This window comes from Littorina saxatilis, linkage group LG11 (genome assembly GCF_037325665.1).
Source record: "Littorina saxatilis isolate snail1 linkage group LG11, US_GU_Lsax_2.0, whole genome shotgun sequence".
Classification (NCBI taxonomy): domain Eukaryota; kingdom Metazoa; phylum Mollusca; class Gastropoda; order Littorinimorpha; family Littorinidae; genus Littorina; species Littorina saxatilis.
In genome coordinates this window covers 43,328,671-43,355,627 of record NC_090255.1, presented here as the reverse complement: position 1 = coordinate 43,355,627, position 26,957 = coordinate 43,328,671, and the positions used below count along the sequence as shown (strand labels likewise).

At 41.6% G+C, this 26,957-nt stretch overlaps 2 protein-coding genes and 1 long non-coding RNA gene across 3 annotated transcripts in view; 1 reads left to right on the top strand and 2 right to left on the bottom strand.

The window, feature by feature from the left end:
- LOC138980525 (serine/threonine-protein phosphatase 6 regulatory ankyrin repeat subunit B-like) overlaps positions 1-26,054 on the bottom strand; it is a 57,707-nt gene extending 31,653 nt beyond the window's left edge. The window contains exon 1 of the mRNA XM_070353414.1: positions 18,318-26,054. Coding sequence (XP_070209515.1) covers positions 22,271-26,023 — 3,753 coding nt within the window. The 5' untranslated portion in view covers positions 26,024-26,054 and the 3' untranslated portion in view covers positions 18,318-22,270. The remainder of the gene's footprint in view (positions 1-18,317) is intronic.
- On the top strand, positions 2,667-5,580 carry LOC138980523 (uncharacterized). The gene is made up of 2 exons (XR_011460364.1): positions 2,667-4,494; positions 4,593-5,580. It is a non-coding gene; the product is annotated as an uncharacterized lncRNA (long non-coding RNA).
- On the bottom strand, positions 6,484-15,424 carry LOC138980920 (uncharacterized). The gene is made up of 6 exons (XM_070353780.1): positions 14,955-15,424; positions 12,274-12,684; positions 11,541-11,685; positions 9,094-9,175; positions 7,518-7,600; positions 6,484-6,962 (listed from the first exon to the last, which is right to left on the bottom strand). Exons 2-6 carry the CDS (start codon positions 12,373-12,375, stop codon positions 6,778-6,780), a joined length of 597 nt encoding a protein of 198 aa, XP_070209881.1. The 5' UTR covers positions 12,376-12,684; positions 14,955-15,424; the 3' UTR covers positions 6,484-6,777.
- Positions 26,055-26,957: the final 903 nt, after the last annotated feature.

Sequence of the window (26,957 nt, the reverse complement as noted above, 5' to 3'; positions counted from 1 at the left end):
GGGACAAGTGTTTTTGTCCAAATGTTTTGCATAGAAACGAGAATCTGTTAGTACATGTGTACTATTTTGTGTGTGTGTTTTTGTACTGAATGTCAAGAGGCAGCTGGTAGTACCTTGTACGTTCTCAAGCAGCTGTGCTAAGGAAATCCTGGAAGACAGTTCTAGCATACTCCTGAATTGACCCTGTAGAAGTGACGTCACATACTGAAAGTAGAGTGACTGTTTGATTTATTCAGTCAAACTCACCAGGGGTTACATCGGGGTATTGCCAGAGTTCTTTAAGATGACTAGTACTTACTCTTTAGCAATGTTTTATATCATTGATATTCTATGTTTTTGTTTTTTTGTCTTAACACCATTGTTTGTTTTAGCAGCAATTTAAGTCTTCTTTATCTCAAAAACTTCTTGAACTTTTTTTATACATGTACATGGATTGTGTTGATTTGATCTGCTAGCAAGAGATTGTGTCTGTAATGGAAATAAATTAAGCGTGTAGATAGCCAACTGTGAACTTGAAATGTGCTAATCAGACACTCTTGGGCGGGGATATAGCTCAGTTGGTAGCGCGCTGGATTTGTATTCAGTTGGCCGCTGTCAGCGTGAGTTCGATCCCAGGTTCGGCGGAAATTTATTTCACAGAGTCAACTTTGTGTGCAGACTCTCTTCGATGTCCGAACCTCCCCCCGTGTACACTACATTGGGTGTGCACGTTAAAGATCCCACGATTGACAAAAGGGTCTTTCCTGGCAAAATTGCTTAGGCACAGTTAATAATTGTCTACCTATACCCGTGTGACTTGGAATAATAGGCCGTGAAAGGTAAATATGCGCCGAAATGGCTGCAATCTACTGGCCGTATAAAATTTCATCTCACACGGCATCACTGCAGAGCGCCTAGAACTGTACCCACGGAATATGCGCGATATAAGACTCATTGATTGATTGATTGATTGATTGAATTGAAGACAAAGACCGTCTTAACCAGAAATGTCTGATACATTGTATTTTACCAGGAAAAAAAAAATCTGAAAAATTTGACTTTGATATTTCATCAGAGAGGTTTTTATCCTCCCAAATGTAATTAATGGGTTTCAACCTTGGGTTGGCTGGTTTGCGTAACACAATAACTGTTTGTTTGTTTTTGTGAGAACCAGGTTTTGTACTTTGAAAGACATTTTGTTTTGGTATTGCTCTCTGTTAGGGAATGTGAGAGGTAAACAAAACCCCCCACGGGTTAGGGGGAGTCCCATATTGGTTGGGACGAGAAAGAATTTACCCGATGCTACCCAGCATGTCGTAAGAGGCGACTAACGGTTCTGTTTCTCCTTTTACCCTTGTTAAGTGTTTCTTGTATAGAATATAGTCAATGTTGTAAAGATTTTAGTCAAGCAGTATGTAAGAAATGTTAAGTCCTTTGTACTGGAAACTTGCATTCTCCCAGTAAGGTCATATATTGTACTACGTTGCAAGCCCCTGGAGCAATTTTTTGATTAGTGCTTTTGTGAACAAGAAACAATTGACAAGTGGCTCTATCCCATCTCCCCCCTTTCCCCTATCCCATCTCCCTCCTTTCCCCGTCGCGATATAACCTTGAATGGTTGAAAACGACGTTAAACACCAAATAAAGAAAGAACGGTAAACAAAAACTCACCTCGTTAAAGCATTCCGTCGAGTATCGACTGAATGGAAAGTGTAGTTTTGCCAATATTTTCATCTTTAAATAAATAATTAAACTTTCCTTTTGTAAGCTTGTAAGCTTTCCAGGCAGATTTGTGGCAGCATCTGATGGCACTAATGTTTTTTGTACGTGTAGATGCATCGTGTTGATTTGTTCAGCGACATGTAGTACAAGTTTTGAGGTTTTATAGTTCCATAGTCTGAACACTTGTATATGTTGCAAGATTTTGTAAGTACAAGTTTAGGATTTTGGGCTTTAACATGTCTTAGACCCTCAACACATTGATGTGTGCGAGTTCTTTTTAATTATGACATGAATCTTGTAGAATTCTGTAGAATTAGAGACAACAGAAATATTTGTTTTAGTTTTACCTTTGTTATGTCAGAAAATAATGACATACCTGTCAAGTACTTTTGGCCTCTGACCATAGTAAATGGCATAAGAAACCATAGTTGGGGATCAAAAACCATAGTTAATGCGTGGATCAGGACAAACGCACAAATTCAACTTCTCACGCATACACACTAAACCAATCAGATTGTTTTTCGCAAACTAAAAGTAAAACACATAAATTCCTTTTTACACAAACTGCTCTTTATTTACCACTACATGTAATACATTTACACTGCACTCTTGTTCGTTCATTTTGTTTCTCACTTGTCACTTGTGTTCTTTGTTGTATTCATCTGTGCAAATCTTTGCTTTGTCAATCATTGCTGCCAGTCACCTTAAAATCATGGCAGCATGCATCAGAGTTAATTTTGACCTGCAAGAAGTGTGTCAGCTCCCAGACTGTGATCCAGCACTTGAAAGTGTTGCAGGGTTTCACTGCCAAATGGAAATTTATTCAACATTTTCCTCATACAGGCCACGTAGAACTGGCGCACATCATGCCAAAACTTCTGTTGTGTGGCTGGTGCAAGCTCCTCCTCAGAAATGAATGAACAGCAGTCCATGCCAGCAACAAACAAAAACAAAAAAGCAAAACAAAAAAGCTGAAAATGCTGAAAATGCGTATGGTTTGAGGTATACGACGTTGGACCCCCAAAACACCGAAAAAACATAAGAATTACGCTGAATGCGTAGGATTTGACAGGTATGTAATTATGTTGTTTTAATGTGTACATTGTCTCATTAGTATTGTCTCAATTATGAGGAAAAATACCATGTCATATTTCATCTTGAATGTTTTGATCATTTTATTAAAACTTTTATACTAATGTCACCTTGGTTGAAAATTGGTGCAATTTTCATGCACCGTTGATGATGAATATGACTGATTTTGAGGGTAAATATACCTTCTTCTTTGTGAATAATGAGGTAAATGGCAACAGATCTATCCGCTTTTATTGCATGGGCTAGGAACATCGTCCCACTTAGGTGCACGTACAAAATCAGCAGCTTGGTCACTTCTGGTCAGAGTTGAAATTTGTTGCCAAATTAATTTGCCATATTCAAAAAATCCAAAAACAAAGAGACTGCCAACGTTCGAAAGTTCAGAATCAAAAAACAAGAAAGGTAGGTTGTTGGAACGTTTGTTATTGACAAAACAATAGGTTACAGTCACAAACTAACGACCCAACGGTCTTTTAAGTGCACAGACAATTAGTTAAAAGAACTTCGCTTGATGGAATGTACGGCCGCTTGATGGAATGTACGGCCGCTTGTTGGACGGCCGCTTGATGGAATGTACGGCCGCTTGTTGGGAAAGTCACAAGCGAATGAATTTTGTTTTTTTATATATAATAATGTATATATTTCTTGTGACTTTCCCAACAAGCGGCCATACATTCCATCAAGCGAAGTTCTTGTTACTTAAAAGACCGTTAGGTCGATATATTTGTGACTGTAACGTATTGTTTTGTCAATAACAAACGTTCTAACAACTTACCTTTCTTGTTTTGTGATGCCATATTGAAAAGAGGTGTTTAGGTGAAATCAAGTCAGCTTAAATTCCTACTGTGCACAAAAATAAGTTATTTGTGTTCAATTAATTTTCCATAATGTAAAAGGTGTCAGGTTAGTTGATTTAGGTAAATCAAGTCAGTGAAAATGTTTCCACTCTGCGCAGAAAGCAGCCAGGCGGTTGGCTGTGGTGTTTGTTGTGTGGAGGGATGTCCTATCCCGTGTACATGCCTGGCAGGATCTATGGCCATTTACATGCCTGGTGGGATCTATGGCCATTTACATGCCTGGTAGGATCTATGGCCATTTACACATTGCTTTACAGGGGTAGGAGGTCACCTTCGTTACCCCCCGCGGGTTAGGGGGAAGAATTTACCCGATGCTCCCCAGCATGTCGTAAGAGGCGACTAACGGATTCTGTTTCTCTTTTTACCCTTGTTAAGTGTTTCTTGTATAGAATATAGTCAATTTTTGTAAAGATTTTAGTCAAGCAGTATGTAAGAAATGTTAAGTTCTTTGTACTGGAAACTTGCATTCTCCCAGTAAGGTAATATATTGTACTACGTTGCAAGCCCCTGGAGCAAATTTTTGATTAGTGCTTTTGTGAACAAGAAACAATTGACAAGTGGCTCTATCCCATCTCCACCCTTTCCCCGTCGCGATATAACCTTCGTGGTTGAAAACGACGTTAAACACCAAATAAAGAAAGAAAGAAAGTCACCTTCGTTGCGTGTTAGTCTGTGAGTAACATGAGCGCGTGTATATATCATGGGAAGTAGTTTTCCCTCAACGTGCATTCTTCCAGTGTGAATGTTGACGACTGTCAGCTAGATGTGTGTAAACTTTAGCTAATCACGACTGTTAGCTAGATGTGTGTAAATTCTAGCCATTTTAGCTAATCACGACTTTCATGTAGATGTGTGTAAATTCTAGCCATTTTAGCTAATCATGACTGTCATCTAGATGTGTGTAAATTCTAGCCATTTTAGCTAATCACTACTGTCATCTAGATGTGTACCCCCCGCGGGTTAGGGGGAAGAATTTACCCGATGCTCCCCAGCATGTCGTAAGAGGCGACTAACAGATTCTGTTTCTCCTTTTACCCTTGTTAAGTGTTTCTTGTATAGAATATAGTCAATGTTTGTAAAGATTTTAGTCAAGCAGTATGTAAGAAATGTTAAGTATTTGTACTGTAAACTTGCATTCTCCCAGTAAGGTAATATATTGTACTGCGTTGCAAGCCCCCGGAGCAATTTTTTGATTAGTGCTTTTGTGAACAAGAAACAATTAACAAGTGGCTCTATCCCATCTCCCCCCCTTTCCCCGTCGCGATATAACCTTCGTGGTTCTTCTTGTTCTTCTTGTGCGTTCGTGGGCTGAAACTCCCACGTACACTCGTGTTTTTTGCACGAGTGGAATTTTACGTGTATGACCGTTTTTTACCCCGCCATTTAGGCAGCCATACGCCGTTTTCGGAGGAACCTTCGTGGTTGAAAACGACGTTCAACACCAAATAAAGAAAGAGATCTAGATGTGTGTAAATTCTAGCCATTTTCGCTAACCATCTGCAAACAGTGGAACACCCATTTTAAGACCGCCAAGTCTGAGAAAATTGGGTTTTAAAAAGGAGAGAGTCTTAAATTGGAGGGATGGTTACAGAGGTTGTGAACATTTAGTCTTAAATAGCAAGGTCTTAAAAAGGTTGGGGGGGGGGGTCTTAAAAGGGGGTTCCACTGTACAAAGTTATCACCTGAATTTTGTCACAGTGCATTCAACAAGCGACTTTGTTCAGTACTTCATAATTCATGCCAATAATGAATGAGGTGTATATGTAATGTGCGGATAATATGCTTCTGATTGAGAATGTGTTTATTTAGGTGTGTGAATATGTTTAGATGTTCCAATGCAGCTCTATGGCTGGAGAGAAATGTGGACAAGATTTCCTGTGTGTTTTTCTTCCACCGGCTTCAGAAGTTTATAAAGCTTAAAATTGATTAAGCATGTGTGTGTTGTTTGAATACTCTCTCTCTCACACTTCTCTGTCTCTCTCATTCCTCTCTTTCTGATGCACACATACAAACACACCCACACACACCCACACACCCACCCACACACACACACACCCACACACACACACACACCCACACACACGCATGCACACACACGCACACACACACACACATGCACGCACACACACATGCACGCACACACACATGCACGCGCACACACATGCACGCACACACACACACACACACACACACACGCAGCGCATGCATGCAAAAGCACTTTCTTCTCTCTCACACACACTTAGTTTTGTCCTGTGACATGTGAACATGCATGACTTTATGACAGTGTTACAGCTTTATTCAAATTACAAACAGTTGGCGGAAGTCAGAATCATATTAATTTTTCAATGACAGCAAAACAGACTCCAAGTTTTTTTAAGGGACATTTGGGTTAAGGATGTTGGGTATGATACTAAGCAGAAACAGTACTTGCAAACAAACAGCGAGGAAAAATGACGTCTTTAACACAGTTTACTAAACTCCAACATATATATGTTCATGGGAATCAAAATATAAAGCAGGGAATTAACAATAACAACAATAATAACACAGTTCAGAGGTCACAAAAGGGCAACATTGAAAGATGAGTGTTTGTCCTGTATGTACAATTTGAAGAGTCATCACAAAAATGCTTGTCTGGTAGATAATGCACTCCCCATTTTCTCTCTTTTACACACACACACACACACACATACGCACACACACACCCACACACATACACCCCCACACACACACACCCACACACACACACACCCCCACACATACGCACACACACAGCCACACACACACCCACACACACACACCCACACACATACGCACACACACAGCCACTCGTTCAATCTTTTGCACCCCCTCCTTACATCCACCCTATTTTGACATTGAGATCAAAGAGACTTAAAAAGTTCTGTCTCTTGATGTTACTCAGGATTCCATGCAGTGTGATTAACCTTGTTATCTTCCAGGAGAGGCCCACAATGCACCTCATTAAGTTGCATTATCTTCAGCGTCTTACCCCCTTCGCTTCGCCTTGGCAGCCCCTGGCCCCCTGCCACAATTTGGACATCCCCCCTCCATTACCTCCTACCCTTTGATCAGCCCCTGGTGTATCATCACTCTGGCACTCTGTGTGTCAGACAGTGGTGGTGCTAACGGTCCTGCCACAGGCCAGCAGACAGCAGCCCATGACGGTGAAGATCTGTGAGGAGAGCGAGAAGCCGAAGCCCCATGCTGTCTGGTCCTCCTGGCCGATACCGCGCGATGCTTTGTTCTTCACCTCCGCAGCAAACACCAGCATGCCCAGGAAACCCAACACCGCTGGTAACACAGAGAGAGAGGCACGGAATATACAATTTAAATAAAAAGAAGACACGCCGTGCCAGTAATATTTTTGCAAATAAACTGCTTTATTTATAGGAAAAAAAAAGATATTAAATTAAAAAATTTAAAGTATAAGAAAGGTTGAATTTTTGGAACGATTTATTCAGGACAAAACAACACATTCGCAAAAACAGTTCACAGTGCTCTTCTACACCTAAAAATCCCTTCGATAGGATTCAGAAAGGGAGATAATAAAATAATGAACTGTACAAGCAATTGTCTCCCCTGAATCAAGCGACTGAGAATGTTCGGACAAAAGGGTCCAATGGTAAAAGGGGGACTCTCTCTCTCTTTCTCTCTCTCTGTCTCTCTCACACACACACACACGCACACACATGTATGTATACAGATACACAGGGACACACAGAAAGCCACACACTAACAGACAGACATACACACACACATGGACACACACACGGACACACATACACACACATGGACACACACACGGACACATACACACGCGGACACACACACACACGGTACACCTACCAGCAACAGAGATGATGTATTCAACAATTCGATTGTCAAAGATGATTGAGAATTTCCCCTTCAGTCCAAAGCACGGGAAACAGCTGTGAGAGAGACAGGACAAGATTAGCATTAAGGGAAACAGCTGTGAGAGAGACAGGACAAGATTAGCATTAAGGGAAACAGCTATGAGAGAGACAGGACAAGATTAGCATTAAGGGAAACAGCTATGAGAGAGACAGGACAAGATTAGCATTAAGGGAAACAGCTATGAGAGAGACAGGACAAGATTAGCATTAAGGGAAACAGCTGTGAGAGAGAAAGGACAAGATTAGCATTAAGGGAAACAGCTATGAGAGAGACAGGACAAGATTAGCATTAAGGGAAACAGCTGTGAGAGAGAAAGGACAAGATTAGCATTAAGGGAAACAGCTGTGAGAGAGAAAGGACAAGATTAGCATTAAGGGAAACAGCTGTGAGAGAGACAGGACAAGATTAGCATTAAGGGAAACAGCTGTGAGAGAGACAGGACAAGATTAGCATTAAGGGAAACAGCTGTGAGAGAGAAAGGACAAGATTAGCATTAAGGGAAACAGCTGTGAGAGAGACAGGACAAGATTAGCATTAAGGGAAACAGCTGTGAGAGAGAAAGGACAAGATTAGCATTAAGGGAAACAGCTGTGAGAGAGACAGGACAAGATTAGCATTGAGGGAAACAGCTGTGAGAGAGAAAGGACAAGATTAGCATTAAGGGAAACAGCTGTGAGAGAGACAGGACAAGATTAGCATTACGGGAAACAGCTGTGAGAGAGACAGGACAAGATTAGCATTACGGGAAACAGCTGTGAGAGAGAAAGGACAAGATTAGCATTAAGGGAAACAGCTGTGAGAGAGACAGGACAAGATTAGCATTACGGGAAACAGCTGTGAGAGAGAAAGGACAAGATTAGCATTAAGGGAAACAGCTGTGAGAGAGACAGGACAAGATTAGCATTAAGGGAAACAGCTGTGAGAGAGAAAGGACAAGATTAGCATTAAGGGAAACAGCTGTGAGAGAGAAAGGACAAGATTAGCATTACGGGAAACAGCTGTGAGAGAGACAGGACAAGATTAGCATTACGAGAAACAGCTGTGAGAGAGAAAGGACAAGATTAACATTAGTTACAAACTCTTCTTCAACAATTTAAGTATTTAACATTATAGTTTTAATATTCAAGACCCATGCATGATAAGTTTGTACTTTGCAGTGTATCCGTTTCCCTGTTTGATTGTTTGTTCTTTTTGTCTGCATAGTTCTTTTGGTCTTTGGTTTGGTTTGTTGGCTGGTTGAATGATAGCTTTGGTGTCATTGGCTAAAATGGTGATTCTATTTCATTTTTGTATTTCTTTTTTGTTTGTTTGTTGGCACACATTAGGGGAGGGTAATTTAAATCTATTGAAACTTTTCTTGCAATCTATTCTGTTTGCTCTTATTTATATATAATGACACTGTGCAGCCATGCTGCTGATGAGCTGATGAAAGGATGTGTTGATGGGGTAGCTGTTCAATGTGATCACCTTACTGCACTAAAGGAAAGTGACGATAAAACAGACTCACCTGACAAGTTCAAACACGAAGCAGACGACGACGATGGAGAAGTAAAGGACGATGAGTGCCTGGCATCCTCTGGTCGCACTTTCTGTAAAAAAAAAAAAAAAAAAAGCAGAACGAATCAAAAAAATACTTGACTAAGTCAGTTGTACCATTGCCACACTGATTTTTGCAAGCATTGAGTAAGGGAGGTAAATATGGAGAAAGTGAACTGTGCAAGCATTGCGTAAGGGAGGTAAGTATGGAGAAAGTGAACTGTGCAGGCATCGAGTAAGGGAGGTAAGTATGGAGAAAGTGAACGGTGCAGGCATCAAGTAAGGGAGGTAAATATGGAGAAAGTGAACTGTGCAGGCATCAAGTAAGGGAGGTAAATATGGAGAAAGTGAACGGTGCAGGCATCAAGTAAGGGAGGTAAGTATGGAGAAAGTGAACTGTGCAGGCATCAAGTAAGGGAGGTAAGTATGGAGAAAGTTAACTGTGCAGGCATCAAGTAAGGGAGGTAAGTATGGAGAAAGTGAACTGTGCAGGCATCGAGTAAGGGAGGTAAGTATGGAGAAAGTTAACTGTGCAGGCATCAAGTAAGGGAGGTAAGTATGGAGAAAGTTAACTGTGCAGGCATCAAGTAAGGGAGGTAAGTATGGAGAAAGTGAACTGTGCAGGCATCAAGTAAGGGAGGTAAGTATGGAGAAAGTTAACTCTGCAGGCATCAAGTAAGGGAGGTAAGTATGGAGAAAGTGAACTGTGCAGGCATCAAGTAAGGGAGGTAAGTATGGAGAAAGTGAACTGTGCAGGCATCAAGTAAGGGAGGTAAGTATGGAGAAAGTTAACTGTGCAGGCATCAAGTAAGGGAGGTAAGTATGGAGAAAGTGAACTGTGCAGGCATCAAGTAAGGGAGGTAAGTATGGAGAAAGTTAACTGTGCAGGCATCAAGTAAGGGAGGTAAGTATGGAGAAAGTGAACTGTGCAGGCATCGAGTAAGGGAGGTAAGTATGGAGAAAGTGAACGGTGCAGGCATTGAGTAAGGGAGGTAAGTATGGAGAAAGTGAACTGTGCAGGCATCAAGTAAGGGAGGTAAATATGGAGAAAGTGAACTGTGCAGGCATCAAGTAAGGGAGGTAAATATGGAGAAAGTGAACTGTGCAGGCATCGAGTAAGGGAGGTAAGTATGGAGAAAGTGAACTGTGCAAGCATCAAGTAAGGGGGGTAAGTATGGAGAAAGGGAACTGTGCAGGCATCAAGTAAGGGAGGTAAATATGGAGAAAGTGAACTGTGCAGGCATCAAGTAAGGGAGGTAAATATGGAGAAAGTGAACTGTGCAAGCATTGAGTAAGGGAGGTAAGTATGGAGAAAGTGAACTGTGCAGGCATCAAGTAAGGGAGGTAAGTATGGAGAAAGTGAACTGTGCAGGCATCAAGTAAGGGAGGTAAATATGGAGAAAGTGAACTGTGCAGGCATCAAGTAAGGGAGGTAAATATGGAGAAAGTGAACTGTGCAGGCATCAAGTAAGGGAGGTAAGTATGGAGAAAGTGAACTCTGCAGGCATCAAGTAAGGGAGGTAAGTATGGAGAAAGTGAACTGTGCAGGCATCAAGTAAGGGAGGTAAATATGGAGAAAGTGAACTGTGCAGGCATCAAGTAAGGGAGGTAAATATGGAGAAAGTGAACTGTGCAGGCATCAAGTAAGGGAGGTAAGTATGGAGAAAGTGAACTGTGCAGGCGTCAAGTAAGGGAGGTAAGTATGGAGAAAGTGAACTGTGCAGGCATCAAGTAAGGGAGGTAAGTATGGAGAAAGTGAACTGTGCAGGCATCAAGTAAGGGAGGTAAATATGGAGAAAGTGAACTGTGCAGGCATCGAGTAAGGGAGGTAAATATGGAGAAAGTGAACGGTGCAGGCAAACAACTCTGGTAGCATTTTCTGTGACAAACAGAAGGAAATAAGAAGTGACTTGACTGAAGCTATGCACGATTGGCATTGCCACCTTTTTTCCCCCAGCATCCAGGAAGGGAGGTAATATGGAAATAGTTAACTGTGAAGGCAAACCGCAATTCTCTCCTACATCACTGTCAAAGACTGGATGTTAAAAAAGAAAGGTGCCACCCGGCCCACCTTCCACAGCATACCCCCACCCCTTCAAGAAAGAAAAAACAAAACAAAACTTTAAGCAATCCACCAGAACAGTGCAGACAGAAATCCATCAGAGAAGGCTACAGGAAGAGTTCCAAAACATTCTGAATGTAAAACGACTGCGTGCCTCCTATTTGATTTTAGAACCTGATAAAGTTAATTCCCGAGTTCGTCTATTACTGTTTGTATGACTCGCTGAGGTAAGACCACGTCCCCCAAATTTACATAGTGTACAAATACTTTCTAAGCATATAAAAGGCATGGCAATTCAAACAAGGCCAACCACAGTTTTAAAAACATCCAATAACTGACTAATGCCAGAGACTCACCAACTTCCGGCATCCCGTCGAAGATGTGGCGACAGACGTCAAACTCACTGGGACTGCAGGCCGTCCACAGACCATAATACTCCACGGTCTCGGCAGTGATCGCTGTTCCGCCTTCTCGGTACACCCAGGCCAGGAAAAACGTGCCCTGTAGGGATTAGACAGAGAGTCATGTCGTGAGAATGGTGTTGTTCGGTTGGCGTTTATCATCAACATCGTTGGTGTCGTTTTGATAATTGCCTCTTATTCTTCCTCAATGGTGTCGTCATAGTAACGTCATCGTCAGCATCGTCACTGATAGACTAACGCCACCACCTCACCTTATTACACACACACACACACACACACATACACACACACACACACACACACACACACACATACACACACACACACTGACACACACATGCACATACGCACACACACACAAACACACACACTGTGACCGTACACACACACACACACACACTGACACACATGGCACTGACACACACACACACACTGACACACACACACACTGACACACACACACACACACTGACACGCACGCACGCATACACACGCACATGCACACTACGCCGCACACACACACAAACACACACACACACACACACACACACACCACCACCACCACCACCAACACCACCACCACCGTCACCAACACCACCACACCAACCACCAACACCATCCTACTTCCCAAAACCACAGCCGAAGCACACCGACCCCCACCACTCACCCACAAGGACATCTTCAAGGCGATAGCGATGACGACCATGCCAGCGATGTAGGCGAACTTGCGTGTACAGCAGCACGCCCCACAACAGTTGTTGGTACACATGGCGACAGTGGGGGAGCGAGGCAGTGACGAGGTGTTGATGACAGGTGTTGCAGACCTCAGAACGGCGCGGGTCTGCTTCAGACCGAGTTTGGCCACCGTGCCGGCTGGGCGGAGAGAAAGTTAGTGGTGACACTGATGTCTCAGTTTACCAAAGGTGTGCGGCAACAACAGGCGGAGACGAAGGGTTAGTTATTGGTGCCACTGGATTGCAATGGCAGGTGACCTTAAACAAGGTGACATCAGGTGGTAGCGACAAAGCCCGTTTTGATGGAGTGGTCCATTCGGTATATGTTTTGGAGTCCAGGAGATCTAAAGAGGAGTAAAAACACTTTATATATGTATGCTATTAAAGTGCAGAAGTAGAAGAGAGAAAGTGGACAAGACAAGACAAGACAAAATCTTTATTATCGAGGGTAATAGATAAGCAAGAATATTGCTTTTTTACATCCAGCCCTCGCCCTAATATAGGGTCAACAAGAACAAGAAACAATATAATCAAAGAATTATCACATCAAACTTAATACATTATAACTGTATATACAGATACAAATTTAAAAAATAAATTGTCATGCTGCATTTTAAGTACAATTTCCAAGTGTTAATTTTTAACATAACTTAATTTAGATCTGCATATTGTTATAATTTTGTTTAACATGCACATACATTTTGAATGAATTGATGAACCATTCAGCGCATGTTTAGTTGCATTATGTGCGACATATAAATTTTTTTGAAGCTGTCTGTGTTTGTTTTATGCTTAAGAAAAATAGGCAGTGAGTTCCATAGGACCGCACCTGAATAAAGAAGGCTTGATTTGAAAAGGTCAATACGTGGAGTCGGTGTTATGATTTTTAGTCTGTTATAGTTCAAAATAAATAGTGGAGAGAAAGCGAGCGGAATGAGAAGAGAGACAAACAAATGAATACAGACCCGTGAATTAAAGGTTGCTGCTCGCGGCAACTTTGGTGACATTTATTTTTACTCTACTTATCTTTTTACATTTAGTCAAGTTTTGACTAAATGTTTTAACATAGAGGGGGGAATCGAGACGAGGGTCGTGGTGTATGTGTGTCTGTCTGTCTGTCTGTCTGTCGGCTGTCTGTCTGTGTGTGTGTGTGTGTGTGTAGAGCGATTCAGACTAAACTACTGGACCGATCTTTATGAAATTGGACATGAGAGTTCCTGGGTATGATATCCTCAGACGTTTTTTTCATTTTTTTGATAAATGTCTTTGATGACGTCATATCCGGCTTTTCGTGAAAGTTGAGGCGGCACTGTCACGCTCTCATTTTTCAACCAAATTTGGGCAATCTTCGACGAAGGCCGGACTTTGGTATTGCATTTCAGCTTGGTGGCTTAAAAATTAATTAATGACTTTGGTCATTAAAAATCTGAAAATTGTAATTTTTTTTATATATAAAACGATCCACATTTACGTTCATCTTATTCTACATCATTTCCTGATTCCAAAAACATAAAATGAACTGATCCGCCCCTGCACCATGTTGATCAGGTGTTGCTGCATAGGTTTTCTCAACTAAGCACACACACATACACACACACACACACACACACACACACACACACACACACACACACACACACACACACACACACACACACACATTCTGACACACACCGTATCACACACACACACACACTGACTTTATATACACACAATCACGTAGGTAAACGCATAAACGGACGCGTGAACGGACTCACACATGCAAACACAAATGTTCTCTCGCCCCCCCCCCCCCCCTCTTTCTTTCTCTCTCACACACACGCACAATCGCTCACGCGCGCGCACACACCGTGGGACCAACACCCACTCACCCACACACACACACACACCCACACACACACACACACACACACACACTACAGCGCATTTGAGTCATTTTTGCTTTCGTTACATTTCAGCGCGCAGCACAAAATGTAGAATCTATTTCCTGTGAATAGTCACATACAGCGCGAGTGAACATTGGCTACCAATTGCTATGTTGGCTCATTCCCAAAGAAAACGTCATTCCCAAAGAAAACGTCATTCCCAAAGAAAACGGCTTGGTCTTTGAATGAATCTTATAGTTATATGGCATACACGTTGAATGTCGTTTGGGAACTGTGTGGGACCTCACCTCCCCTCTCTGTCTCGTGTGTGTGTGTGTGCGTGTGTGTGTGTGTGTTTTTGGTGTGTGTGTGTGTATGTGTGTGTGTGTGTGTGAGTGTGTGTGTGTGTGTGTGTGTGTGTGTGTGTGTGTGTGTGTGTGTGTGTGATAGTGTGTGATAGTGTGTGTCAGTGTGTGTGTGTGTGTGTGTGTGTGTGTGTTCAGCCAGAATAAGACAACAAATGACCAGTATTGAAACGAACTAACAAAAGAAAAACCGAGAGAAAAGTTACTGAACACAGCTTCCAACTGTCGTTAGAAAAGCTTCATCCGTCTAGGGCTCGATCAGGCTGTTTTATCGTATTGATATTTGCTTGTCCTTTATGGGAATGTTTAGCTTCTCCAAAACCTGGTTCGATCTGTTTGGTGACACCATGAAAAGCACAAACATATGACTGTAGACTAACAAACCTCAGACTGGCAGACTGACGATCAGGAAATTAATCCACCCGCTGAACAAACAAAACTACACAGTTATCACACAAACTGAAGTACCCAAAACCTCTCTCCGGGCCGATCAGCAAGCGATCAGGTACGTCGGAATTTCACAACTCCAGACAGCTACAACGACTCGCGTACCAGGTAAGCCTCTCAGTCACAAACACACACACGCCTGACTGAACAGGTCTGTGCTACACAACCTACACAACACACACAGACCATGGCACAAACACCAAAACCACTGTCCGGCTCCGGTCACCAAACTGAACAACAGGTAGGCTTTGGTCGGATTGCACAATTCCAAATACTGCAGCAACACACACACGGTCAAATCTTTCAGTCCCAGACACACAACATGCCAGCAAACAGGAGAGGTCAGTGCCGCTCACTCAAACCCACACAGACCATTTCACAAATGGTTCGTCACCCGTAACTGCCAAGCCACCCGACTCAAGGCCCGAACACCCGCCTCAACCAAAATCAATCGAACGCACGGAAAACAGGCGCCGGCGAGACCAGCAAACTGAGTGTCAGAGTGGACTTCCCATGTTTGTTGACAGTCGTGTCAGACTGTGTGTTGAGCGGAAGGCAGCACTGTTTTGTGTGTCTGTGATGTTCAAGGGTTAGAGCGATCGCGTCTCAAAGAGTGCCAGACTGCTGATGCTCACGAGAAAGTAAGAGTTAGTACCAGCGTTCAGGCTTAATGAGAATACGCGATCGGTGGACAGAAGATGTCTGTGTTTGAAGAATGGTTGTACTATTACAAAGTGAGGCTTAATTGATGAATATCAAACACACACACTCAACCTCGCACACACACACACACACACACACACACACACACAACTACACAACCACACAACCACACACACACACACACACTGACACACACACACACACACACACACACACACACACACACACACACAAGTAATAATAATAACAATAAAGGATAATATTTGTGAAGCGCGTGTATCCAGAGTTTAAACCCTGCTCAAAGCGCTGTACAACCAAAGGGGGAAAAACCCAATAACATAACATTATCTAATATAAAAGGCACAGTAAGCCTACCGTAAACCATCACAGATACTGTCAGGCTTTTACACACAGTACAAACACCCTTTCATTTAACTCATTGTCTCCCAGGTACGGATATATCAGTACCAGCTCATACTATCTGACTAGGTACGGATATATCCGCTCAGACTGTTAGCTTCAGTCGCTTCCTGTAACGTCCATCTAACGCCTGCATTCCAGCGTGTTAATACACAGTTACTACACAGTTACTACAATTCTGAGTGACCTGCTGCAGCACAGCTGGTCTTGGCTAAAAAAAAATTGATCAAGATAGGTGGGGTAGAAAGTGTTAAATAATAATAGAACATTTATATAGCGCGCGCTTCTCCACGGCTCGAATTGCTCTACAATGGCTTTACCATGGCTCAAAAGGGTGCGGGGAGTGAGACATAACATACAAATAAGTACAATTGGCAGTTAATGACGCTTTACAAAACATTGGAAAATATACATCGATCAGCAAACATACGTGATATATATTAAACAAAACAAACAGAAAATAAAGCAAAATGTTGACAAGAATGTACTGCTTTTGAAAGAAATCATTTTTATTTAAAAATTATAAATATCTTTTTTAAATCAGCACAATAACTTGGCTTTTTTTTAACTGAAATTTTTTTTTTTTTTAAATATAAAAAAAATATGGAAGCAACACAATAACCTTTGAAATTCACTTTAAACATAGTTTTGAGATGTTCTTGTGTTAACCAATCTAGAGATTAACAGGAACAAATCCGCAAATAAAAATAACATAGGCTTATTATTGAATTTTGCATAGCCACAATATGGCCACAAAAAATATTCTGACCAAAGATTCTGCCTTTCATCTTGCCCAAAACAGACGTAACAGTGGTTGTGTTCCTGAAGGGGCCTGTTATGACAACAGTTGTGAGTATGTCAACAAATCAACATTTAGCTACTGCGCCTTTTCTTTGTATTTTACGTTCTTAGACATTACAAGCTAAGTGTAAATATTTTCCTCTGTCATGCACAAGAGTCCAAAGATTTATCTTAACATTGTTGTCTTAACATACAAATAATTTAATCATACAAAAGCTGAAACAAAGCAAAACGAAACAAAGACAATGCAAATGTAATTGAAACGTAATTTTACGTGTTAACATTCTTAAATAACACAAAAAGCTTTTTAAACGGTTTTAATTTACTCTGAACATAAAAATAAAGACATGACAAGGACCACATGCACAGAAGCAGACTTTCAACAACAATCGTTTGTATCTTTCTGTAGGGTAAAGGAGCATTTCATGAAGCCCTGAATATTAAGCTTTGGTAGTTCTTCTGGCATTTAAATGACAAGAGAAGAATACAGAATACAGAATACAGAATCTTTATTTGCCCGAGGTTGGGAATTTTTGATGACATTGTGGTTAAGAAACATTTCAATCCAGCCATTTACACCAACACACGTATCAACAAACTGATCAACAGCATTAATTTAAAACAACACTGGACAGCATAAGTATAAAAATACATTCACTAAAACTAGCAGTATACACTCAAGCTTCCTCGCCTCAAGTCACAGACACACACAGGCATACAGACACACACACACACACACACGCGCGCGCACACACACGCACACACACACGTCACTGCCTCATGCATTTTTATAACGTGACAGAAATCGCAGTCGCTAGTAGAAATAACAAAAATAACAAATCAAACTTCAACATTGTCACTTAGGTAGCACTATGCATTGTAGCGTTTACAACCATCATGAACACAGAATGTTGAATCCTAAATTGTTTTTCCACAAACTTTTGATTAATAACATAACACTATTCTGTATTTTCAGAATTGTAGATATCAATACCATTGTTTTCACCTACTTCCAAACCTGACTTATGTCAAATCAATTTCATCAAGATTTCTAACGAATGTTTAGCTAAAACCAGTAGGAGAACAATGATGGCTGCATGCGAGAGCCAGAAATGTAAAGACCAAACAATACTGTACTAACTTATTTACGCAGACGACGAAGCAACAATGTTCAACAATTTTGACCCTAAGGTCGTCTCCAGGAACATAAATATATATATATATATACAAACGAAACATATCAGAAAAACGGAGCACAATGTATACGATAGAACAGAAAGAAGAATTACAGATTTCACATTCCAAAACGAAAGGACAGGGGAAGAAGTATGAATAAATGATAATAATAATAATGAGGATATTTATATGGCACAAATCCTAATAGATCTAAGCGTCTCACAAAAACAAACATAAAACAAGAAGGGCAAAGCCCATACGACTCACATGCTTTACACATTTTTCCTACCAAAATACATGTGACCTTGACCCAAGGTCAAGGTCATCCAAGGTCTTGCAACATAAAGCTGTTAATTCAAGACATAGGAAGTACAATGGTGCTTATTGGCTCTTTCTACCATGAGATATGGTCACTTTTAGTGGTTCACTACCTTATTTTGGTCACATTTCATAAGGGTCAAAGTGACCTTGACCATGATCATATGTGACCAAATGTGTCTCATGATGAAAGCATAACATGTGCCCCACATAATTTTTAAGTTTGAAACAGTTATCTTCCATAGTTCAGGGTCAAGGTCACTTCAAAATATGTATACAATCCAACTTTGAAGAGCTCCTGTGACCTTGACCTTGAAGCAAGGTAAACCAAACTGGTATCAAAAGATGGGGCTTACTTTGCCCTATATATCATATATAGGTGAGGTATTCAATCTCAAAAACTTCAGAGAAAATGGGAAAAATGTGAAAAATAGCTGTTTTTTAGGCAACATTTATGGCCCCTGCGACCTTGACTTTGAAGCAAGGTCAAGATGCTATGTATGTTTTTTGGGGCCTTGTCATCATACACCATCTTGCCAAATTTGGTACTGATAAACTGAATAGTGTCCAAGAAATATCCAACGTTAAAGTTTTCCGGACGGACGGACGGACGGACGACTCGGGTGAGTACATAGACTCACTTTTGCTTCGCATGTGAGTCAAAAATCATTCTGTACACAATTCAAAATCAAATAATAATAAACAACGAAAGAAACTAATACAACTTACAAAGTTTTCAAGGCACATTCATGAATTTTACAATACAAAGCACACAAGTAAATGAAAATTCATTAAGAACGATAGATCTTTCATATAATGTAATCTTCATACATGATATAGCACAAAGTGGCTTGAACGCGCTAAAAATGCAGCAGGTGTTGTTTTCGTATCAACAGTCAACTTACCAGTAATAAGAGTGTGACCGCGATTTCATCATCAAATCGCATAATGCGATGCATAAGCAGTGAAACAAACACAAGTGTGACACCCACTTAAGTAATGACAATCTACCATTGGAGCATTAAAGGGAAGATGGAGAAACATGTCATGCAACATACCATTTTCAAAATCAGGGTTATTGCAGGTTAGTAGAGCAGTAAAGCAGAATTTCTGAATTGCAGTTGTGTATTCTTTATACAAGGACACATAAAAGAGTAATCCTATACTGGTAATCATCATGTACATGACTTACAAGCGACAATGTAAATGGTGCAAACAAAATAGTAAATAGACAGAAAATAAGAATGACATTCCACTGTCAGCATTCATGTACAGTACTTGTGATGTCCAAAAGACGAACAGCAATGGACATCGAGTGCGTGGCAGGCGTGCTTGTTATTACAAATGTTATGTGTCATTGTCTTATTGAATGTCTTCATAATCCTTTATTATAACGTACGTTTAAAAATCTGTGAAGGCAGCTAAGACTGATGTGTGGCAGATTTATTTTAATTTTAATGGACAGTAACTTATTTGTTACTGTTATTGTTTTTGTTATTAACACAGTCTGTTAATATTATTTACGTCCTATTCATAGAACAGATCTTACAAACCATGGTACAAACAAAAACTGCAACAAAAACAGAAATAAATAAGAAATGTATACTTTATTTACAGCGTTAATCCAAAAGCCAAGATACAGTTATGTGCAGCTTTCCAGTGTCCAAAAATACGAATGTTATTTTCCCAGGAAATGACAGAACAGAATATGATTACATTTCACATCATGATTATATTTACTACCTGATGATGACCTTGATGTTTCAAATGTGAGCACATCTCTTTATACATGAAAATCGTGCTTAGGTTTGTAAATCACCCGTGATTTGAAACGATTACGCGACAATCACGTAACAGCAAAACGGACAATAAATGAAGTTGAAAACAAAAGAAATCGGTACTCACCAAAACAAGGACAGTACACACAAAGACAAAGTCAAATGTTCGCCCATGGAGGCTTTTACGGGACAACAAATACTCGTACAAAGAAAAACAAAAAGCTAAAGCAGTACAAACCAAACAGGGGTTAAAAGATGGGACACATAATACACAAAGTTGAATCAACATTTAAAATATGAATTAACAGTAAATCAACAAAAATCTAAACAACGAAGTAACTGTGGTAAGATGAACAAAGTTAAAAAACAAAGGATTACTGTACTCACCGATACAAAGACGACACAAGACGATAACGAAGCTTCATCAGAAAAAAAATAAGAACACAAAAGACAACAAAAAGCAGACACAACACGGAACGAACAAGGTTTGAAAGAAAATGGAGGGGAAACACGCAAAAAGGTAAATCAACAGAAAAACTGCATTGCAGTATTATTTTGTTATCAACAACGAGTAACAACACCCTCAGACCATCGGAAACCATTGCCACGGTTACTGTGAGCAAAACTGAGTTGAGCACTTTTTTCGTTTTGACACATAAAGACTTGTTTGGAGAATGCAAACGCCTTTTCGAGGTTGTTATGCGTTTGTGATGATTGAAAATGTTGCTGTCAGCTCTTTATCTCACGCGTATACCGCTGTTAACCGCTCGAGATAGGCAGTTTGAAACTTATGACTAAAATGAGATGGGTAGATTGTTCACAAACCAAAGAAGGTTTTTGCGTTTTTCTCAAAACTCTAACAAACAAAAAAATGAAATTATCTTATGAGCGTGACAAATATAAGAACTTTTGTTTGTTTGTTTGTTTGTTTGTTTATTTGTTGCTTAACGTCCAGCCGACTACGCAGAGCCATATCAGGACGAGGAAGGGGGGGATGAAGGGGGCCACTTGTCAAGCGATTCCTGTTTACAAATGCACTAACCCATTACTTGTGTCCCAGCAGGCTTTAGTAAAACTAAATTAATACCTACTGGAAGATTACCAGTTTCCAGTATGTTAAAATAGGCTTAACCTATCTACTGCTGGACTTACATCAGAACACTAACAGATTAAACTATACATGAATCGCGAGACAAGCGGCAAGAGAAGAGATTTTTGGAAAAAATACAGGTGAATGAGCAAGAAGGCAGAAAAAAGAAAAGAATTCATGAAGAAAAAGAGAGCATGACAGGAAAGAGGAACCAAAAATCTACCAAACAGCAAACTAGAAAGCTCCTGCGGTTCCAAAAACAGGAGGGGCTTTTAATTTCATAACCGCAGTGCCCCACTGCGGGAAATATAAGAACTAGCTTGCTTTCAAGGTAAATGACAATGTGCAAAAATGTACATCTATTGAGCATTCATTAAACTGGTACACGCCAACAACTGCAATGTATATACACTACCCATAGCACATCTCTATTCCAAAAGAACATTTGTACTGCAACTGTACAGTGTCAGTAAATTTAAATGCTATTGTTCTTTGGAAGCTTAAAACAGACAATGACTATGTTCCTAATCAAAACTACATTTATTACCCTACTATAACCAGATATTTCATTGTTATGACATCGACAATCAATGCGTAAGCCAATAACATCCGATTATAAAAAGAAGACCGTTTGACATTTACTCAGTATTGTCATCTTTTCAACATCGTCAAAAAGTGCAAAACCCAAAGCAGTATTAAAAAACGCTAGGCGCAGTCCATAATGGAACTGGTTTAACAATTTTCTGCAAATTTCCGAGGTTACCAAAAACAAAGAAAATGTTTATTTACCCCGGTGTGTGATAAATATGGCTTTGTGTCTGAAATTGTTTTTAGAGATGAATATTGTACATCGTTCAGTGTGTGCAACTCAAATAGCAAAGTGGAAAACCACTCAAAAGTGAACCACAAAAACCTCATGGTTTTACAGTTGTCCTCACTGAAATATACAATAAATGCGTGATGCTTCAAAGTGCTTGTCAAAATAGATTAATACTGATGTGCTTCTTCTACGTGCTTTTGTTGAAAAGTTCGGTTATATTGTGTAAATGTTTTGTTCTTGCAAGCTGACACGCTGTTTTACCATTCGAACCTCTAGCACTAGTGTTGACTCCCCACGACAAGAGCAGTCGGACTACGGACTCGTGGTTTTCCCAGCAGGCTACGTGCAATGGTGTCAGACCTTCCGTTGATACCAGATCATATTCAGCTCCTGCCTCCAGCAACATCTTGACAGTGTCTACCCTACCCTTACCGCATGCATCAAATAACACATTTTTTCCCAGTTTGTCTTTTTTGTTAATGTCCGCACCTTTGTTGATCAGCATCAGCGCGATGTCAGTTTGTCCATTGTAACATGCAGAGTTTAGAGGTGTTCTGCCGTTCTCTTTTGCAATCTGTGGGTCAGCTCCTTTCTCCAGTAAAGCCTTGACAATGTCCACCTTTCCCTGTCGGCATGCTCTGTACAGAGGAGTCTCTCCAATTTTATTGGCTTTGTTCATGTCAACACCTTTGTTGATCAGCATCAGCGCGATGTCAGTGTGTCCATGGTAACAAGCAGTGTGTAAAGGTGTTTTGTCGTCCTCGTTTGCAATATGTGGGTCGGCTCCTTTCTCCAAGAGAACGTTAACAATGACCACATTACCCTGCCTGCATGCTTTGTAGAGAGCAGTTTCTTCAAATGTACCGGCTTTGTTCATGTCTACACCTTTGTTGATCAGCATCAGCGCGATGTCAGTGTGTCCATGGTAACAAGCAGTGTGTAAAGGTGTGTTGTCGTCCTCTGTTGCAATCTGCGGGTCGGCTCCTTTCTCTAGCAACACCTTTACAATGTTCACCTTTCCCAGAGCACATGCTTTGTGAAGAGCTGTCTCTCCAAATGTATCTGCTTTGTTAATCTTAACACCTCTGTTGATTAGGAACAGTGCTGTGTCAGTGTGTCCATTGAAGCATGCAGTGTGTAAGGGTGTTACACAGTCTTTGTTTGCAATCTCCATATCAGCTCCTTTCTCCAGCAACATTTTGACAGTATCCATCTTTCCCTGTCGGCATGCTTTGTAAAGAGCGGTTTCCCCATCTGTGTCTGCCTTATTGATGTCAGCACCACTGTTGATCAATGCTAGTGCTATGTCAGAATGTCCAAGCAAACATGCGATGTGTAACGGTGTTACACCATGTTTGCTTGCGATTTCTGTGTCGGCTCCTTTTTCTAACAACATCTGGACTGTGTCAACCTTTCCATGCAAGCATGCTTTGAATAACGCAGTTTGTCCTGATGTGTCTGTTTTATCAATATCAACACCTCTTTGGATCAGCATCAGCGCTGTGTCAGTGTGTCCATGGAAACAAGCAGTGTGTAGAGGTGTTCTGCTGTCACCTTTTGCACTCTGTGGGTCAGCTCCTTTCTGCAGCAACATCCTGACAGTGTCTACCTTTCCTTGCCAGCATGCTTTGTACAGAGGGGTTTCACCGCCTGTGTCTGCTGTATCAAGACCTGCGCCATTGTTGATCAACATCAGTGCTGTGTCAGTATGTCCATTCCAACATGCAGCGTGTAAGGGTGTGATGCCTTGGTTACTTGCGATCTGTGGGTCGGCACCTTTCTCAAGCAACATCTTGACAACGTTCACATTACCTTGCAAGCATGCTTTGTACAGAGCAGTTTGTCCAGATTTGTTCTTTGTATTAATCTCAACACCTCTATCGATCAGCATCAGCAGTATGTCAGTATGCCCACTCCAACTTGCAATGTGCAAGGGTATGCTTCTCTGGTTGTTTGTAATCTCTATGTCAGCGCCTTTTTCCAGCAACATCTCCACAGTGCCAGCCTTTCCCTGCCAGCATGCTTTGCACAATGCTGTTTCCCCAGCTGTGTCTGTTTTGTTTATGTCTACACCTTTCCTGATCAACATCAGGGCTACGTCCGTGTATCCTTCAAAACAGGCGCTGTGAAGCGGCCTATATCCCGCATTGTCTGTGGTGTGGATATCCGCACCATGGCGGACCAACATGAGGGCGAGTTCCCTGTGACCATAATAGCAAGCCGTGTTGAGAGGGGTGTCACCAGCAGCATTCCTTGCTTCAAGCAGGGCGCCATGATCAAGCAACAACCTGGCTGACACACAGTCACCACTGTAACACGCACAGTGCAGTGGTGTTGAAAGATCTCCTTTTTCTGCTGTTACACTGGCGCCAGCGCTGATCAGTAACTGCACAACCTTGTCATGGCTCGTCTTACATGCAAAGTGCAGTGGGCGGAGTTTTCCTTCAGCCTCGGCCTCCATGTCAGCACCAGCACCAAGAAGCAAAGACACCACGTGGTTATGACCCATCGCACACGCAATGTGCAGCGGACGGCGCTTGTCTTTGCTTTCTGCGCCAACGTCAGCACCAGCGGCAAGAAGTACAGACACCACCCTGTCATGGCCCATCGCACATGCATAGTGCAGTGGGCGGTCAGTGTCTCCATCCTCGGCCTCCACGTTAGCGCCAGCATCAAGAAGCACAGACACCACCTTGTCATGGCCCATCAAACAGGCGTAGTGTAACGGACAGACCCTGTTATCTTCTCCATTTTCAAAACCTGCACCAGCCTTCAAAAGAACAGACACCACCTTGTCATAACCTTTGATGCACGACAATTCCAGTGGGGTGTGATAGTTTGTCTCCTCTTGAACATCGGCTTCAAAAACCTCAGACACTATGGCCTCACCAATTTTTGCATTTGCACACTTAAGAAAATCGTAGTGTGTATCAAACTTCGCCTTCATACCTGTAGCTGCACCTTCCTCAACTAGAACCTGGACCAGGCTGGCTTGTCCCTCCTCACACGCAACATGCAGTGCCGTCTTCTCGAGCTGATCTTTGGCTTCTAGACAGGCTCCACGCTGAATTAAGACTTCTGCAATATCAACGCAGCCGTGAAAACATGCGACGTGCAGGGCTGTCTTTCCTTCTTTGTCAGAAGCTTCAGGATCAGCCCCTCTTTGCAGCAGCTTCTTGACAATATTGAGCTGCCTTGACGTGCACGCAACATGCAGTGGAGTGTCACCAGTAAGTGTCGGTATATTGACGGCAGTACTTCTTGTAATCAGTAGCTCAAGAACGTCAATGTGCCCCTTGCTTGCAGCAAAATGAACTGCACTCCAGCCATCTTTCTCTGCAACGTCAACGTCAGCTCCTTTCTCCAACAACAATCCCACGACATCTTTGTGTCCCATGGAACTGGCGTAATGCAGGGCTGTGTGCATCTGGAAGTCTGCTGCGTTGACGTCTGCTCTCCAAGCCAGAAGGATGCGTGCAACTTGCGCGTTGCCACGTCTGCTGGCTAGGTGAAGGGGGAGGTTCCCATAGCAGTCCTCAGACGTAGCACTGACGCCGCGCTCTAGCAAGTCACGGAGATGGACCACATGACGATCACGAATCGCGTCCATTAATTTGTCGACTAATACTTTAGCATTCTGATCAGACAACGATCTTGTAATGAAAGAAGTTTCATCTTTGAATATGTCCTTCAGAGAACGATGTGGATCTTTGTTTTGAGCAAAATCTCTGCAGCATTTTGGGAACACGTGTTTACTCGTGTCGACCGCGAGGATGTCCTGTAGCATCGACTCTGTCAGCTCTTTACCCGCTGCGTCAGCATGTTTTCTCAGCATTTGTGTTTTTTCACTTTCTGTGAATGAATCTGATCTTTCGATTTCTAACAAACGCAAATCTGACACTATTCCTTCAGATTTACATTTACTTTTAAGATCAGCCATGACAGTGTCACGAATGGTTATGACAGCAATGCATTTGTCTTGATTGCAGAATTCTCTCAGCACTGTAACTGCACTTGACCACTTCTGGGACTGTTTATACTGAAATTCTTCATACCCAAATATATCTTCCAACAGGATGACCTGCCTTCGATCCCCTCCCACGTGCTGTGCAAACTCATCGTAGCGGTGAATAACGAGGGGAGTCCTGTCCTGCTGGTACTGACGGAGTAAGGCTTTCGCGATAGATGTTTTACCACTGCTGGCAGGTCCTGTAATACATAGAAGTCGAGTGTCTTCCAGGAGCTGCAATGCACGTCTGTAGGCTGGAGTAGATGTAAACACGCTGGATTCATAATTGATCTCCGCTTGGCTCTGGTCTGAAAAAAGTACTTAACATTATTCAACGGCAAAGGAAGCTGTTTCACACAAATTCAAAACAAAGCAAATTACCACTCCCATCTGTCAATCAACTTTTAACCCGTACCGCTACAACCCTGTCTAGCATGACATTCTTGAAAGTTTCCATTCTCATAATTAGCAGAAGAGCAAAATGGCGAGGCATTGCCAGTACTGTATGTCACCGGCAACGATCATTACCAATGTTCCCTAAAAAGCAAATAGGAAACTACAGGACGTTCTTAACTGGAATAAGACTCATTCCTTGTTCACTTGAGCTTTACAGAACAACCCAAGCTCTCGACAAAAAGCCATAGTACTCTATTGAAACACACTTGGTGCAGCCTTCAACAAAGTTTAATGAGTTTACAGATCGGTAAACCATAGACCCGTTTATTCTGAGCTACGACCATCGTTCGCCTGTTAATATACACCTGCCATCCATCGAGTATTCTCTAGTCCAATTGCTCTCGTGTTACTTTGACAAAACTGTGGCCATTTCCTGAATCTCAAAAGAAATCTTGTTTATTGTTGAGAT

Coding starts and splice junctions, on each gene's coding strand:
- LOC138980920 (XM_070353780.1), bottom strand. CDS start 12,375: ATGTGTACCAACAACTGTTGTGGGGCGTGCTGCTGTACACGCAAGTTC. Junction 9,176..11,540: donor CGACGGGATGCCGGAAGTTG/GTGAGTCTCTGG, acceptor TTTTTTTTACAG/AAAGTGCGACCAGAGGATGC. Junction 6,963..7,517: donor ATACATCATCTCTGTTGCTG/GTAGGTGTACCG, acceptor CTGTGTTACCAG/CGGTGTTGGGTTTCCTGGGC.